The following is a 15486-nucleotide window of genomic DNA, read 5'->3' as shown; positions in this document are numbered from 1 at the left end:
ACATATATATATATATATATTATATGTAATTATCTGACACATAATTATTTCTAGGTATTCGCAATGTGTTAGTATTATTTTGTGCAGTTATGACAGAGCATAAGATACTTTTCCATTCTGCCAGTTATTCTCGATTGACCGAAGGGTGTCGTGCCCTGACAGCATTGATGTATCCATTCAGATATTCACATGTTTACATTCCTCTTTTGCCAGCGGCTTTAGTTGAAATACTCAGCACTCCAACACCATTTATTATGGGTGTACACAGTTCGTTAAAACACGAAGTTGCTGAACTTGTAAGATTAATTTTTATATGTATAATTTCGAAAAATTATTTTAATTCAAATGCTTATTACGATTTTTACAGATGGATGTAATAGTCGCCGATCTGGATGGAGGTTCGTTGACAGTTCCGGATGGTGTTTCGCTTGCTTTACTACCGGAACCATTACTCTCGCAGACGCAAGATGCGTTATCCCTAGTGTTACAGCCAGAATTGGCATGCGCGGATTACGCATTTCCTCCACTTGCTACCAGGGCTCCACATTCTCCTATGCTCGATAAAGAACTCAGGGCGGTATTTATGAGAACCTTTGCTCAATTGTTGCAAGGATACCGTAGCTGTCTGACGTTGATACGAATACACCCGAAACCTGTTATCACTTTTCACAAAGCCGCGTTTCTAGGAGAGAGAGGTTTAACCGACTGCGATTTCACCACGAGAGTTCTGGATTGTATGTTTTTTACATCTTTTATCGCAGAAAGAGGTCCACCGTGGAGACCTTGCGATGTGTGGGATGAATTATACAGTAATTTGAGTGATCAGCTGAAGCAGGAAACGCAGGATCATCGAGTCATTTTGACACATATCCAAGAACTAGCTCAACAGTTATATTTGAACGAAAATCCGAATCCTCAACCGTACGTACAGAAAATCCTGAAGCCACCCGAGGGCGCGTTTGCGAGGATTCACCAGCCTCTCTTGCCACGTATCAATCCAGAGCAGGTTCAAGCGATCATCGATGAAGGTCTTGCGAAGAATAATCTTAAAGTCAGATTATCATCCTTGCGGCCGATTCAACCTCGCATCGTGCCTATAGGTCCGCACATTTCATTTGTTCATGACACTAGACACCTAGTTAGCAATTCAGCTCGTAGATTAGAAGTATTACGCAATTGCATCAACTGTATATTCGAAAATAAGATTTCGGATGCTCGCAAGACGTTTCCAGCTGTCTTGCGAGCTTTAAAGAGCAAAGCTGCTCGATTAGCACTTTGCATGGAGCTGTCGCAGCATGTAGTCGGAAACAAGGCTATGTTGGAGCATCAGCAATTCGATCTAGTGGTACGTCTGATGAATTGCGCGCTGCAAGACGATTCGTCAATGGATGAGCACGGAGTCGCCGCTGCACTACTGCCGCTCGCCACCGCGTTTTGCAGGAAGTTATGCACCGGCGTAATTCAATTCGCATACACCTGCATCCAGGAGCACCCGGTATGGCAGAATCAACAGTTTTGGGAAGACGCTTTCTATTTAGATGTGCAGAAAGACATCAAACGTTTATATCTGCCAGGTGATAATTCGCCGCCTAGGCTCATAAACGACGGTATTCTAAGTCCTATCAGTCCACGGGATGGTAAAGAGTTTCCATATCGTGACCGATATTCCATCTATCAAGTTCAGGAACCCTCGGCGTTAGAGATAGCTGCGGATCAGATGCGTATCTGGCAGTCCATCGATCTCGAGAAGCAGAAAGAACTTGTGAATAGTGAAGAGAGTACTATGTACAGCCAGGCTATTCATTACGCCAACAGAATGGTCTATTTATTAGTGCCGTTAGACATTGGTTCGAAAACGCATCGTCAGGATCACATCTACGATGAGGAACGCGCCAGTAATAGTATCACGAATAGCGTGGCGAGCGACAGCGGTGACGCCGAATCAGGATTTGAAGAGACTGATCCAGGTGAAACCGGCAGTGCTGTCATTCGGATGGTCTCGCGATTCGTCGATCGCGTGTGTACCGAGGGCGGCGTTAGCGCCGAACATGTACGTTGTCTACATCAAATGGTTCCAGGTGTTGTTCACATGCACATCGAGACGCTCGAGGCAGTCCACAGGGAAAGTAAGAGACTGCCGCCGATACAAAAACCGAAGATCCTGACACCGAACATGTTGCCTGGTGAGGAAGTGATAATGGACGGCTTGCGTGTTTATCTGCTGCCGGATGGTAGGGAGGAGAGTTCCTCAGGATTACCCAAGATACCGCCTCTCTTGCCAGCCGAAGGTGCAATCTTTCTTACGAATTATAGAATAGTGTTCAAGGGTATACCTTGTGATCCGTTTGCCTGCGAACAATTAGTCGTCCGTGCTTTTCCTGTGACGTCTTTGACTAAGGAGAAGCGTGTCGCTGTGCAACATTTGGCGCACTTGGATCAATGCCTTCAAGAAGGCTTGCAATTACGTTCTTGTACGTTCCAGTTGATAAAATTGGCCTTTGACGAGGAGGTTACACCGGAGAATATCGACACTCTGAGGAAATTAGTTCACAAAGCTAGATATCCGCCGCACATCTTCCATCATTTTGCGTTTAATGGTCAAGTCTTGGTTACACAAACAGCGCATCACAAGGGCAAGGAAAAAAATGCTACTCTAAAAGGTTTTGCGAAAAAAACGCTATTGAAAACCGCGCGAAAGGCAGGTTTTAAGCCGAAACAATCGTCCAAGCGGCAAAAGTATGTTCTGCCGAATATGAATCTCATCAATAGCAACAACAAGTATATGACATCGCCTGGCCGAATGAGTTTACCGATGACCGACAGCAACGAGCTTAGCCACGATGACGATCTCAGCGTAGACGATTTCGAGATACCTGGCGTGGTGACACAACCACCGACTGATGCCAAGACTCTCGAACGTTTATCTGAGCGTAGCTACGTCAGAGACTGGTACCGATTGGGTCTCTATTCAAACGGACCACATAACAATCGTCGTAATGAACCCTTCCGATTGACTTCGGTGAACTGCGCCTACATGATTTGTCGAAGCTATCCTGCACTTCTGATTGTGCCAACTTCCGTGTCAGACGAAAGCATTCGACGATTCTGTAGACTTCATCGTCACAGTAGAATGCCAGTCATCACCTGGAGACATCCGCGAACAAAAGCATTGCTAATTAGAGGCGCGGGTTATCATGGGAAAGGCGTAATGGGCATGCTGAAAGCCCATCCGACCTCCGGCAGTAATCTAAAGACAACATCCTCAGAGACCACTTCCTCTCTGGAGCAGGAGAAATATATGATGGCACTTGTTGCTGTGACACCGCTTTCCGTACTGCGGCAAGGTTCCGCTTGGGGAATGTCGGATAGTTCTCTAAGTATAGACTCTCTATTACTAGCAGCAGAAGATCGTAACGCTACGCCTGAACAATCGCGCCGCAATCCATTCAACAAACCCCTAGGCACTCTCAGTTCATCGGGCGGCAAAGGTCCCAAGAATTTCGGTCGATGGGGTTCCCTGAAGGATAAACGACACAATTCTCAAGCTTCCTTAACTTCAGTTCATCACCAGCGCGGAACTGTCAGACATTCAGCGGATTCTGATAGTGGTACGGAATGTGTTCACACATTTCAACGCGCCGCTCTCTACATTCTAGGTGAAAAGGCGCATATGAAAGGTGTGAAAGCAGAATCTACCCCCAAGACGGATTTTATTCCGGTAGAATATTATGATGTGAGGCATACGAAAGCTGCATTTAAGAAGCTGATGCGAGCGTGCGTGCCTAGTTCGCCTAATGTAGAACCCGATCAGAGTTTCTACAGACTCATCGAGAGTTCGGAGTGGTTGCAGCAACTGCAGAGCCTGATGCAACTAGCAGGAGCAGTCATAGACTTAATGGATATGCAGGGCTCGTCAGTAGCTGTTTGTTTGGAAGATGGTTGGGACACAACAACCACCGTTTGCTCCATAGCGCAGGTGTGTCTCGATCCACATTATCGAACAATCGACGGCTTTAGAACCTTAATCGAAAAGGAGTGGCTCGGATTCGGGCACAGATTCGGTCACAGGAGCAATCTCGCTGCGAATTCGCAAACGACAAACTTCACGCCTACGTTTCTACAGTTTCTGGACATAGTGCATCAGATACAGAAACAATTTCCTCTGGCTTTTGAATTCAACGAATACTATTTAAAGTTCTTAGCTTATCATTCGGTGTCCTGCCGCTTTCGTACATTTCTGTTGGACTGCGAATTTGACAGAGTAGAATGCGGTATCACTGCCATCGAAGATAAAAGAGGTTCTTTAACGAGTCATCACAAGGGCGTGGATACTGGTAGCGATGATGATACGATTTATCCTGGCGGTAGACTAGCGGGAACAAACAAACAAACACTTGGCTGCAATCTCGGGCAGAGTATATTCGATTACATAGAGAAGCAACATGCGAGATGTCCGTTGTTTTATAATTTTATGTACACACCGAACACAGAGAATCCTATTCTGCGACCAGTGTCCCATCTACCGAGTCTGGACATCTGGCAGTTTTACTTGGAAGAAGAACTGGCACACGGTCCGGCATACGATCTGGAAGTGCTGCAACAGGACTCCCAGCAGGAGGAAGAGGCCGAGGCTGCGGATGGCGTGGTTAAGAGCAATCGTAAAGTAGTCACTCAGGGGTGATTATTACTTCAAATGTCACATTTAACGCTCTCAAAGAAATTATCAAGTTACAAATCACAATCTTTTTCATAGATATGACGGAGTCAACACAATGGTGCCCGATCAGTTTTCGCATCTTTTAGAAGAAATTCACAAATTGGAAACCGAATTGGGACATTTACCGCAAAAATGGAAAGTACTCTGGGATAAACTCGAATTACCCAACACCGATTCTCTTGCTGTAAGTCGCGACGGAATATTCGTACAAGAAATTCTTTATTCTTGCCAAAGTAGTTTTGCAAGTATCGCAAAAAAACAAAATATATATAATTATGTATACTATTATATAATCTTTATTAGACTTTGTTGAAGCATTATGAATAAAAGGTATATGAAAATTCATTTATCAATTATCAATAAATCCTGTTAAATAATTGTTAAAAAGCAGATTGATAATACATTTTACTATTATTATTTTATATCAACCTTTGCAATGATAAAAAAAAATATATATGAAATATTTATTGAATTTATAGCGGTGTATTAATAATACCTCGAGACTTTGTGTTACAGCTTGAATATCAAATTCAGTATTACTGTTGTAAAGCCTGCATTCGTGATTAATTTTCTTTGTTTCTAGCGGCACGCGTCATTCAGCACGGCACTTGTACGGTACCACGGTCGATTGATTCATAAACGCTCTACTTTAGAACTATTATTACGCGGCAAACTTGCTGGTGGAAGCACTACCGGAAACGAAGGTTCTGTGTATGCACATCCACACAGGTATCATTAATGTCGATTTACACAATTTGCTTAAATTAGTTAAACATATCATTAATGCAAACGTTTGCCAAAGGTTCGAACGATTAGATTCCGCTACACCGACTCATTGCGATGCGTGTTCTGGCGTGTTATGGGGTCCTGTGAAAGCTGGATTAAGATGCATCGATTGCGGTCACGTGTGTCATGACAAATGCGCGGATACTGTGCCAAAGAATTGCACAAAATATAAGGCTGTGACGGATAATCTCCAAACTCACACACTTACGAGAAGCGGTGGCGATAACGGAAGTGTAAACTCTAGTATGCGTTGATTTCATTAATCTGAACAGATATTAATTAAGCGTTTCTCACATAAATCTTCATAGCAGCAACTTTATAATTTTCAAACTTTCGCTATTTTATATGAGTTTTTTCTTGTAGGTGTAACAACTATACAAACTTCTTCCCAGCAATATTATGAACAATTCTCGAGTAATGTAGCGGAAAATAGAACGCACGAGGGCTACCTTTATAAACGGGGAGCTCTATTAAAGGGCTGGAAACAAAGATGGTTCGTACTAGATTCTATAAAGCATCAACTGAGATATTATGACGCAGTGGAAGACTCGCACTGTAAAGGATATATAGGTATAATAATTAAACTAAAAAAAAAATGAAGTATTGCTAAAAGTTTGAAAATAAGCAAGATATGTATTACAAAATCACATATTTGTATACAGATTTGGCTGAGGTAGTGTCTGTCACTCCAGCTGCGCCGATGCCCGGACCACCAAAGAAAACGGATGATAAATCCTTCTTTGATGTGAGTATATTTTACTTTAATAGAAAAACATACATAATTTCAATAAAATGTTTTATAAAAAATGTATTAACTTTTCAACATTAATAATTTCAAGTATTGAAACACAAATTGAGACACAAATTTCCATGATCTTTAACTTTTTTCAATTTTGTAAACTAATTCATTTTTATATGATATTGTTGAAATATAATTTTTTTGCCATATATTACAAACATGATAAAATCATTTTCTTTATAGCTTCGTACAAACAGACGAACATACAACTTCTGCGCTGCTGATGCAACGACGGCGCAAGAATGGATCGAAAAAGTTCAAGCGTGTTTACAATAATGTGGCACATCGCTTGATTATAGTACTAATTTCAAATTCTGGATGTGACTGACATAGACAAGAAAACACAGATTTTAATTTTGTTACATAATCTTGTATAGTCTAATTGTATGCGTCATAGACTACAGTAATCTTGCTTTAAGTATTTTAAAATGCAAACTCGTTGGACTGAAAAATAGTATCATAAATTAAATGTGATACATTCATATCCTCAATATAGGATTAGTATGTGAATATACTGTACATTTTTATGATTATGTCGTTATATTAAATTTGTTTATTCATTCAGCTGGAAGATGAAAGATCGTTACTTTATATGTCGCGCCTAAATTTTTTTTTATTTTGTTTAATATTTTCTAATATTAAATTATAATGGATTATACAAAACCGGATATATCTCATATATAATAAATTGTGTATGTCCACTGAAATATATACAGCTTGTCTCAAGATAGTTTCTGTAAGTTCTTTAAACAAATTGAGATCAATTTTTCCTTAATAAAACGCTGATTATAAATTATTAAAAATAAACGATTACTAATCGCAAACTATATGTTTATTTTTTGACACAAATAAACATACACTAATCTTTAAATAAATCTTTTTACAGAATTTAATTTTTGTTGCATTATCAAGATTAGTAATATTTAAAATGAGAGCAGCCAAATAAGTTTAATTTTTACTAAGATCAATATTTTTTAAATTAAAAGATTTTTTTATTTTTTCTCCTTTTTACAAAACAAATGAAAATTTGATTAACTTGGGACATTCTGTATGTGTATGTATACATACATATATACATACATATATACATACATATATACATATAAACATGTATATATATATATATATGTGTGTGTGTGTGTGTGTGTGTATAATTGTATCAAATGCTATTGTAATTAATATTATTACTTGATAGGTTGCGATTTTGTTTGTTTGTTAAAAGTGTTAAGTTCAAAGCTTATATGAGAAAAACAAAATTTCTAAATATGTTAAAAATATTTGATTAATATTCCTGCCATGCTAACAGTAAAATTAAATTAAGAATACATTTGGAGTATTTTTTATTATAGCTTGAAAAGTACTTTGTACTTGGGAAACAAAAACGATACTATTTATATTTATATTTATATACATTTATCAATATATAATATCTTCAAGATATTATTTCATATCATATACGTATTATTCGCTAAAATCCTCTTCATCACTGAAATAATTATTCTTTTTATAGCGTTTCTTTGGTACAGTCTCTTTTCTATCGTATCCATCTGTTTTTCTACATTCCATTTCTGTCCGTCTTTGCTGAAATATAAAATAACTTGAGTAAAAATTATAATTTTTAATCTATAAAAACTTTAACTTGTTCATTTTTCTCTCTTCAAATTTTAATTAAAAAATGGTGATTATACCTCAAGTGCAATAACGGCACTTAGCGTTTCTGGTTCTTCTTCTGTAATATTAACATCATCGAAATGATGTTTTTTTGTTGCTTCATCACTAGCACTGTCACTATCAAAATAACTTGTATTACAAGTTCTTTGGTATCCTAATTTTCTCTTTCGCATCCTAATTTTCTTTTTTGGTTCTACCCTAGGACCAAGTGCATTGTTGTTGCAGCGATATGACAAATGTCCTTCCTGTCCACATTCATAGCACCGCGATTTGTCGGGATAATCCCTACGACGTAGGAATTCAGTGCTGCGACCATTGTCAATTGCTATTGAACTTTTTACAGTGCGACCATATACCTAACGATCAAGAAAAAAAGGAAGAGGATGTTAATAATACATAAAAAATATGTATTAATTTTATTAAAAATTGTGGTCTCATCATGTCTTCTCTTTCTGAAATTAAGAAAAGGCATAGATTATGAATTAACTTCAATTCCTTACTAGAACATTCTATGTAAATTAAATGTTTCACATTGGAATTTTTTAATTTTTTATTTTAGGTTTGTTTAAATAGAAAATAGAAAAATTATTTAATTTATTATAAAGCTGATTATATATTCCTTTACAATGAGTTATGAAAATATACTGCCACAGAAAAAAATGAGCGATCAAATTATTATGCAAAGTGATATGATGGTTTAAACATCATCGATATGAAGTCAATCAATCAGAAAAATAAAGAAATTAAAATTTATTTACCTTTGTGTTATTGAGACGTTTCGCACAAGATACGGCTTCGTCTATCCTAAGAAATTGGACAAAAGCAACGCCGCGACTACGACGTGTTATTTTATCTTTCATTATCGTTACTCTGTGAATAAACGACGTAATATTAATATGGTATATGTGTAGACTTGACGCGATAAATTTAAATAAAAATAATTATAACTCACTTAACAATTTTGCCATAACTTTCCAGCAGCTGATGTATGTCATTGTTGGTGAATGAATACGGCAAATTTGACACATAAACTGTCGATTTGCTCGGGGCGATACGACCATTCATATTTTCGCAAATTTGTTTTACTTTATAAAGATTACAACAAAGCCACCATATTTGATTACGAATTTATTGACTCTTTTATGAATATTAAACTTACAAATATTTCTTCGAGAAGCATTCCACGGATATCCATATTAAAAAATAACTAGAAGCTTCGAATTCAGGTTAGGATGAGATAAAAGGTCTGCTTTTACAGTCTGAATTAGCGTTCCGACTGCGTTGCAAATCTTGCAATGGAACGCAGCCGCAGCCCCTAATATTGGATTGTTCAAAAAGTCATTTTTTCCAATAGATGGCGTTATCCACGTTTATTTGTATGCGAGCGTGACATGAATGTCAAATGTTTACGCGCGTTTTGTGCTGACATTCAACCTAAAAACCAAAAAAAAAGTTGACGCGATTCGGTTGAGTTTTGTGCTTGTAATTGTGGTTCGAACATGGAGAATTTTGAAGAGCATATTCGCCATATTCTGTTTTATTACTTCAAAAAAGGGAAGAAAGCAACTGAAGCAAGGGAAAAGTTGCGTCGAGTTTACGGCAGAAATGTCGTCAAAGAACGCCAGTGCCAGAATTGGTTCGCCCGATTCCGTGATGGTGATTTTTCAGTCAAAGATGCTCATCGCTCCGGCAGGCCTTCTAAAATTGACGACGATGAAATGAAAGCATTGGTGCAAGCAAATAAGCATTCAACGGTTCGGGAGCTTGCTATTGCTCTAAAAGTGTCCGTTGGAAGTGTTCATGGCCATTTGAAATCGCTGGGCTTCGTAAAGAAGCTCGATGTTTGGGTACCGCATGAGTTGAAAGAAATTCATCTGACGAATCGCATGAGCGTCTGCGATCAACTCATCAAACGCGAAGAAAACGATCCGTTCTTGAAGCGTATGATCACGGGTGACGAAAAATGGATTGTTTATAACAATGTCAGCCGAAAAAGAAGTTGGAGTAGGCAAGGTGAAGCACCGGAAAAGCAAGCAAAGGCAGAGATCCATCAAAAGAAAGTAATGCTGTCAATGTGGTGGGATTGGAAGGGACCAGTCTTCTATGAGCTACTTCCAAAGAACAAAACGATTAATTCCGATATCTACTGTGAGCAGTTGCAGAAATTAAGTGATGCCATCGCACAGAAACGTCCCGAGCTAATCAATCGTAAAGGTGTGGTGTTTCACCATGCCAATGCGAGACCACACACAAGTTTGGTCACTCGGCAAAAATTGTTGCAACATGGTTGGGATGTGTTACCACATCCACCGTATAGTCCAGACCTTGCACCATCAGACTTCCATCTCTTTCGCTCCTTACAAAACTCCTTGAATGGTAAAACGTTTGCTTCTGAAGACCTCATCAAACAGCACCTAGACAAGTTTCTCGCAGAGAAGGATGGGAAGTTTTATGAACGTGGTATTATGAAGTTGCCCGGAAGATGGCAGAAGGTCATCGAACAAAACGGCCAATATATCATTGATTAATGTTCATTACGTATATTAAATAAACACATCTGAAATGAAAAAAACGCAATGACTTTTTGAACAACCCAATATATACCTATACATTCTTTGTACTTAAAGGGAAATAAGTATATTTGAAATTTTAATTCAGCGATAAAAAATAAACATTTTAGGGTGCATTTCGTTTTCACGTAAAATACACATAATACATAATTTATCTTAGTAGTAGTGCATCATGCGTATATATTATGCATGAAACAAAATGCACTAAAAAATATTGCGAACTTGGACAAAACGTCGATTTCATACTTGCGATATGAGTATTTAAGTATAATATATATTGCATTTATTTATTTATACTTTTCCATATAATTGTGCACAATTCAAAACATAAAACATTATGCATTTATAATCTAAGAATTTTATTTTCATTATAGCTTTCGCCTCTTAATTGTAAAAATCACTATTTATTATCGATTGCGGTATAAAAGATTACAGGCGGTATTTGGAAGGAACATTATTTTTTCGTTCTCAAGATTTCTTTTAAACGTGATATATTTTCATTCTGCAGAATAGTATTTAAAAAACTACGTAATTGGTCACCAATATATTTTTAACATATCTAATGCGCGTATTCTCATGAGATAAATTTATAAATTAAGGCCATTTCGACCCACTCCGATTAACTTAATTATTGTATTAGTACGAAAAAAATTATCAAATTAATTAATAGAACTATACCTTTAAGCCTATTCTATAATGTGTGTTCTTTGTTTCTTGTTTTTTACCTTTTGTAACTTTTTTTTCTTTTGCATTTTATCAACAATTGTATTTTGTTACGTATTTCTTGTTTCTTTCGAAGTTTATTAACTTTTATCTTGAGCAATATAAAACAAAAAACCGAATAAGAAGCAAAAAGACAATATATAAAAAATAACAAAAGGTAAGAAACACGAAACAAAAAGCAGAAGAACAGGCTTTAATATATACTGAAAAAACATTAAGAATGAACTATATATTAGAGATATGATTTTGCCGATCGAGTTAATTATCGATTAAAGTTAATCGCGGAATTGGTCGAAATGGCTCCTAATTTAGATTATATTAATAAGCTACATATACATATATGAACATATTTATATTTAAAAAAAAATCGCAAGTTTAAAGATTACAGATTCTTATCTCAGGCTCTTAGAAGTGCTACCGTTGTATAATAATCTCATAATCGAGATTTTACACTTTTTCGCGTTGTAAAATATATATATTTCAATATATATTAAAACAAAATAATCTATGTGTCGGTGCAACGATAGAATTCACGTATTACAAGCTCATACAATAATCTTCAATAATACCACTCCTGCCTGTCGCTAAATGTAATTTGATTATTTTGTGGGCTTACTGCTAAATATATGTGTGGTAAAATCGGTATGGCTGTATTGCGCCTGTTGCATAACTGTTCATTATCAACAAACATTACATTATTATATAGATAAATGATGCCTTTCAGCAAGAGACACTCTGTAAGCATTTCAGTTTTATTTAAGTTGACAAATGACAAGGATATAATCATCATTTACTGTTACATTGTCATCCGTATCTCTGTTGAAAAGCATCTAAAGTAAAATATAAAATCAAAATCTCCATTAAAGCGTCGCTTTAAAATTAAACAATTATGATTAAAGTTAATAACATATTACACAAGCAAATAAAAAAATCCAATACTACAGTATTCATGATTCTGTTAATCCCGCGCTATCTTCATCCCACTCGGTAGTAAAACTTTGTATTTTTTTATGTTGTTTATCAGTAGTCTCTTCCATGTCTTCTTCGCCCTCGACATGTTCCTCCTCGATAATCATGACAGATTCTTGTTGCTCATCCATACTATTGCTCTGTTCGCTACATTGTTCTTCGTCGTATTCTACTATCTCTGTCTGCTCTTCAACATATTGTATTACTTCTTCCACTTGATTATCAGCACAATCCTCCAACATGTGTTGAGGCATCTCCTCTTCTTCCTGTACCTCCTCTTCCTCCATTACTACCTCTTCGACTTCCTCGACAACCTCCTCTACTATTTCTTCTGTCTCCTGTGTGACTTCGGCGGCTTGATAACTTTCATAGGATCGAGAATCGGCCTCATCAGCACCATGAATGTATACAATCATACCATCATCTGTGCCTTGCATTACTATTTGTTCATTATCGGCAATATCTAACTGTTGCGGTTGCTGATGATGATTGTTCTCATCATGCTGATAGTTTTCGTCATTATTAACTAACATAATCATGTGCTGGCCATCTATTTCATGTGTACTGTAACTGATGTTATGTTCCATATCATCCAACACATCTGGTACAATGTACTGATTACCATTAGTTTTTACAATCTCTATGGTTTCTTCTTCTTCCTGTGTTTCTGCAGCAGTCTCTGTCTCCGTATCTCCGACACCGAGAGAAGCAGCTATACCACTGGCGACGTGGCTGAGAGCTTCCGCTTCAGATGATGGTTCTAATGGAGGTGCGGACGGAGGAGACTCGATGGAGTCTCTCTGCAATTCTTTATGCGCACAATCCAGATGTACTTGCAAGTTTGTCAAACGCACAAACACTTTAATACAGTATGGACAACGATGACCCTTCTCTTTACCATCTGTTATACCTCCATGTCCACTGTTCAATTCATGAGTAGTAAGTTCAGTGATACTTTTGAATGACTGATTGCATTGACTGCATTGAATATCCTCTGAAGGTAAAGCGTGATGTCGGGTCGCAGCAGGCCGATGATTATGGTTTATCTGATGACGCACCAGCAGAGTTTCTGACAAGGCAATGTATGAACAGGCATGACATTTCGGAAAGCTCATGCTCTTCGGTGGTGGTACGTTGTGCTTGGTATAAAGATGATACATCAGAATGTTGCGCTTTGTTGCCTTATAACCGCAATGCTCGCAAACCCTCGGATCAAATTTCTCCTCGTGCACATCTTGCATGTGTCTTCTGTACATATAATAATTAGTATATTCTTCATCCAAATCGCATTTGTTACATTTCCAGGGACCTGTCTCGGCATCGAGACTGCCGTTACACTTGGAATCATTATTTTCATCATTATTAGTGGCCAATAGATGATCGGATTTTAAAACCACATAAGATATTTTTGTTTTGCACGCAGTATTACTTTCGGAGGATTTTGTTTCTTTCTGCATGATTTTCAAGCGAATATTTTTATTATTCTTTACTAAATGGGGATATTTTTTTAATACTTCTCTGATAATCTTTGCGTGATTATTGATAGAATCATCGGCATTCGGATGATTCGATTTAGGCTTTTCTACATTTTCCTTTTCCTCTAAATCAAAACGCACTCGTTTAGATGGGCCTTCTTCAGATCTCTCATAATTCTTCGATATATTCCAATCATCATCTGAATTTGTGTCTCTCAAGTTCTTTTCGCTTTCTTGATTATCTTCATCCTCATCTTCAGTTGAATCGTTTTTACTATCTCTGTCAGGCGAACCTTTAAGAGAGTTGTCTTTTTTATATGCATTGCATGCTTGAACAATAGGTTTTGTATTATATGTAATATCATCGAATGAAGAAAATACTCCCAAAGTAATATCATCTGCTTCTGGAAGATCAAATCTGGATGGGCCAGGAGTTGCCTCTTTATGTGTTGAAGATGTACTGTGGAATGTTCGTACTTCATAATTCGCTGGTGCAGGTGGAGATTCATCCAGTTTTCTTTTCCATATGGGAAGCCTTTAAAAATAAAGATTATTGACATTTTATCACAAAATTAAGTAATGTTTGTAATATTACTTATGGAATACATACTTTCTACCTGGCAATATTTGCCCAGATATGTTTGATGCCGAACTGGTAGAGCTGGTAATTGTTTTTGCAATTGGAGTTGAAGGTTTTGTGACAGCTATAACTGGACGCGAAGGTGTTTTTGCTACATCATCTTGCATTTTGCTTGTGTTAAATTGAGCGTCGAGCAACTTTGTTAGGACTGTCATATTCATCTTTTGCGCTGTACGATACAAAGCATGTTGCTCTGATGTCCAATATTCCAATTGTCCAGTATACATAAAACTGTATATGAATATGTAATTAATTAATTAAATAAATGACAAAAATGTTATGGTGAATATTAAAACATAAATAAGAATATCTGTGTGTAAAAGTAATTAATTTGTAGATAGTGGGTCTGGAGTTTGAACTTGATTCCTGTTTCATTTATATCTCGACTTTATGAGAAATTGGAATATTAAAGGTTGTAAGTGAAAAGGGACGAGATGAATTGTGATCTAGGAATTGTAATTTCAGAAATCGATATTTAATATATCAAAACAATAAATATTAAAACATACCTTATAATAGATTTAACACATTCATAAGGCATATCTGAAGGCATAATAATTACACCATTAAAATTTTCATCTTTTTCTTTCTGCTGTTCTTCAAGTTGCATAAAATAGTCTGTACATGTTGTTACTACAAGTCGATGGGCCTGAAGAAATTTGAATTAATAATACTATTGATAATATTAAAAAAAATATATATCCCAAATTGTTTTTTTATATCATTATTTTATACCAATAATATAAGCGTTAGATTATTTATACCTGTACAGTAATATTACTTGTAGGAAATTTAATTTTAAGATCAAGAAATTGTTCCTCCAAGTAAAGAGTCTGAAGTCGTTGAAGAAAAAATGATCCCCAATTATCCACTTTTACTTGTTTTAAGCCTCGTGCAGGCAATGGCTTCTCTTGAATTACTCCTGGCTCCATTTTTTAGAGTATATTTGATAAAAGTATAAATACCTAATTGAAAATATAATATATATAAATTATATTACAAACAAAAAGTTAAATGTATTTAAAATGTTCAATGAATCATTCTATTTTCTGGATCTTTTCCAGAAGATAAAATGCCACATGAACTCTAAATTAGAAAAAGTAAGTTTTAATAAAAAAATATTTAATTTTAAAAAT

At 36.6% G+C, this 15486-nt stretch overlaps 3 protein-coding genes across 7 annotated transcripts in view; 1 reads left to right on the top strand and 2 right to left on the bottom strand.

Moving 5' to 3' along the window:
* The window catches only part of LOC108691418 (myotubularin-related protein 13), a 9454-nt gene extending 2426 nt beyond the window's left edge, over positions 1-7028 (top strand). For all 3 annotated transcript variants that reach the window (XM_018199166.1, XM_018199164.1, XM_018199165.1), the window contains 8 exons: positions 55-296; positions 368-4677; positions 4754-4901; positions 5301-5446; positions 5520-5746; positions 5867-6073; positions 6166-6248; positions 6486-7028. In XM_018199166.1, the coding sequence (XP_018054655.1) occupies positions 55-296; positions 368-4677; positions 4754-4901; positions 5301-5446; positions 5520-5746; positions 5867-6073; positions 6166-6248; positions 6486-6578 (5456 nt within the window). In that variant the 3' untranslated portion in view covers positions 6579-7028. The remainder of the gene's footprint in view (positions 1-54; positions 297-367; positions 4678-4753; positions 4902-5300; positions 5447-5519; positions 5747-5866; positions 6074-6165; positions 6249-6485) is intronic.
* Positions 7029-7763: 735 nt separating this feature from the next.
* On the bottom strand, positions 7764-9261 carry LOC108691374 (zinc finger CCHC-type and RNA-binding motif-containing protein 1-like). Its single transcript, XM_018199080.1, has 4 exons — positions 8926-9261; positions 8732-8843; positions 7991-8329; positions 7764-7883 (listed from the first exon to the last, which is right to left on the bottom strand). The coding sequence occupies exons 1-4, from the start codon at positions 9036-9038 to the stop codon at positions 7764-7766; spliced, it is 684 nt and encodes a 227-aa protein (XP_018054569.1). The 5' UTR covers positions 9039-9261.
* Positions 9262-11601: 2340 nt separating this feature from the next.
* The window catches only part of LOC108691421 (centrosome-associated zinc finger protein CP190), a 5161-nt gene continuing 1276 nt past the window's right edge, over positions 11602-15486 (bottom strand). For 2 of the 3 annotated variants that reach the window (XM_018199172.1, XM_018199173.1), the window contains exons 2-5: positions 15115-15315; positions 14860-14999; positions 14321-14581; positions 12214-14245 (exon numbers count right to left, since the gene is read on the bottom strand). In XM_018199172.1, the coding sequence (XP_018054661.1) occupies positions 12214-14245; positions 14321-14581; positions 14860-14999; positions 15115-15282 (2601 nt within the window). In that variant the 5' untranslated portion in view covers positions 15283-15315. Of the gene's footprint in view, positions 14246-14320; positions 14582-14859; positions 15000-15114; positions 15316-15486 lie in introns of all 3 variants that reach the window. The other variant, XM_018199171.1, reaches the window with a different exon arrangement.

Source organism: Atta colombica, unplaced genomic scaffold (assembly GCF_001594045.1).
Source record: "Atta colombica isolate Treedump-2 unplaced genomic scaffold, Acol1.0 scaffold46, whole genome shotgun sequence".
Taxonomy (NCBI): Eukaryota; Metazoa; Arthropoda; class Insecta; order Hymenoptera; family Formicidae; genus Atta; species Atta colombica.
This window is presented reverse-complemented; position numbering and strand designations above follow the sequence as displayed.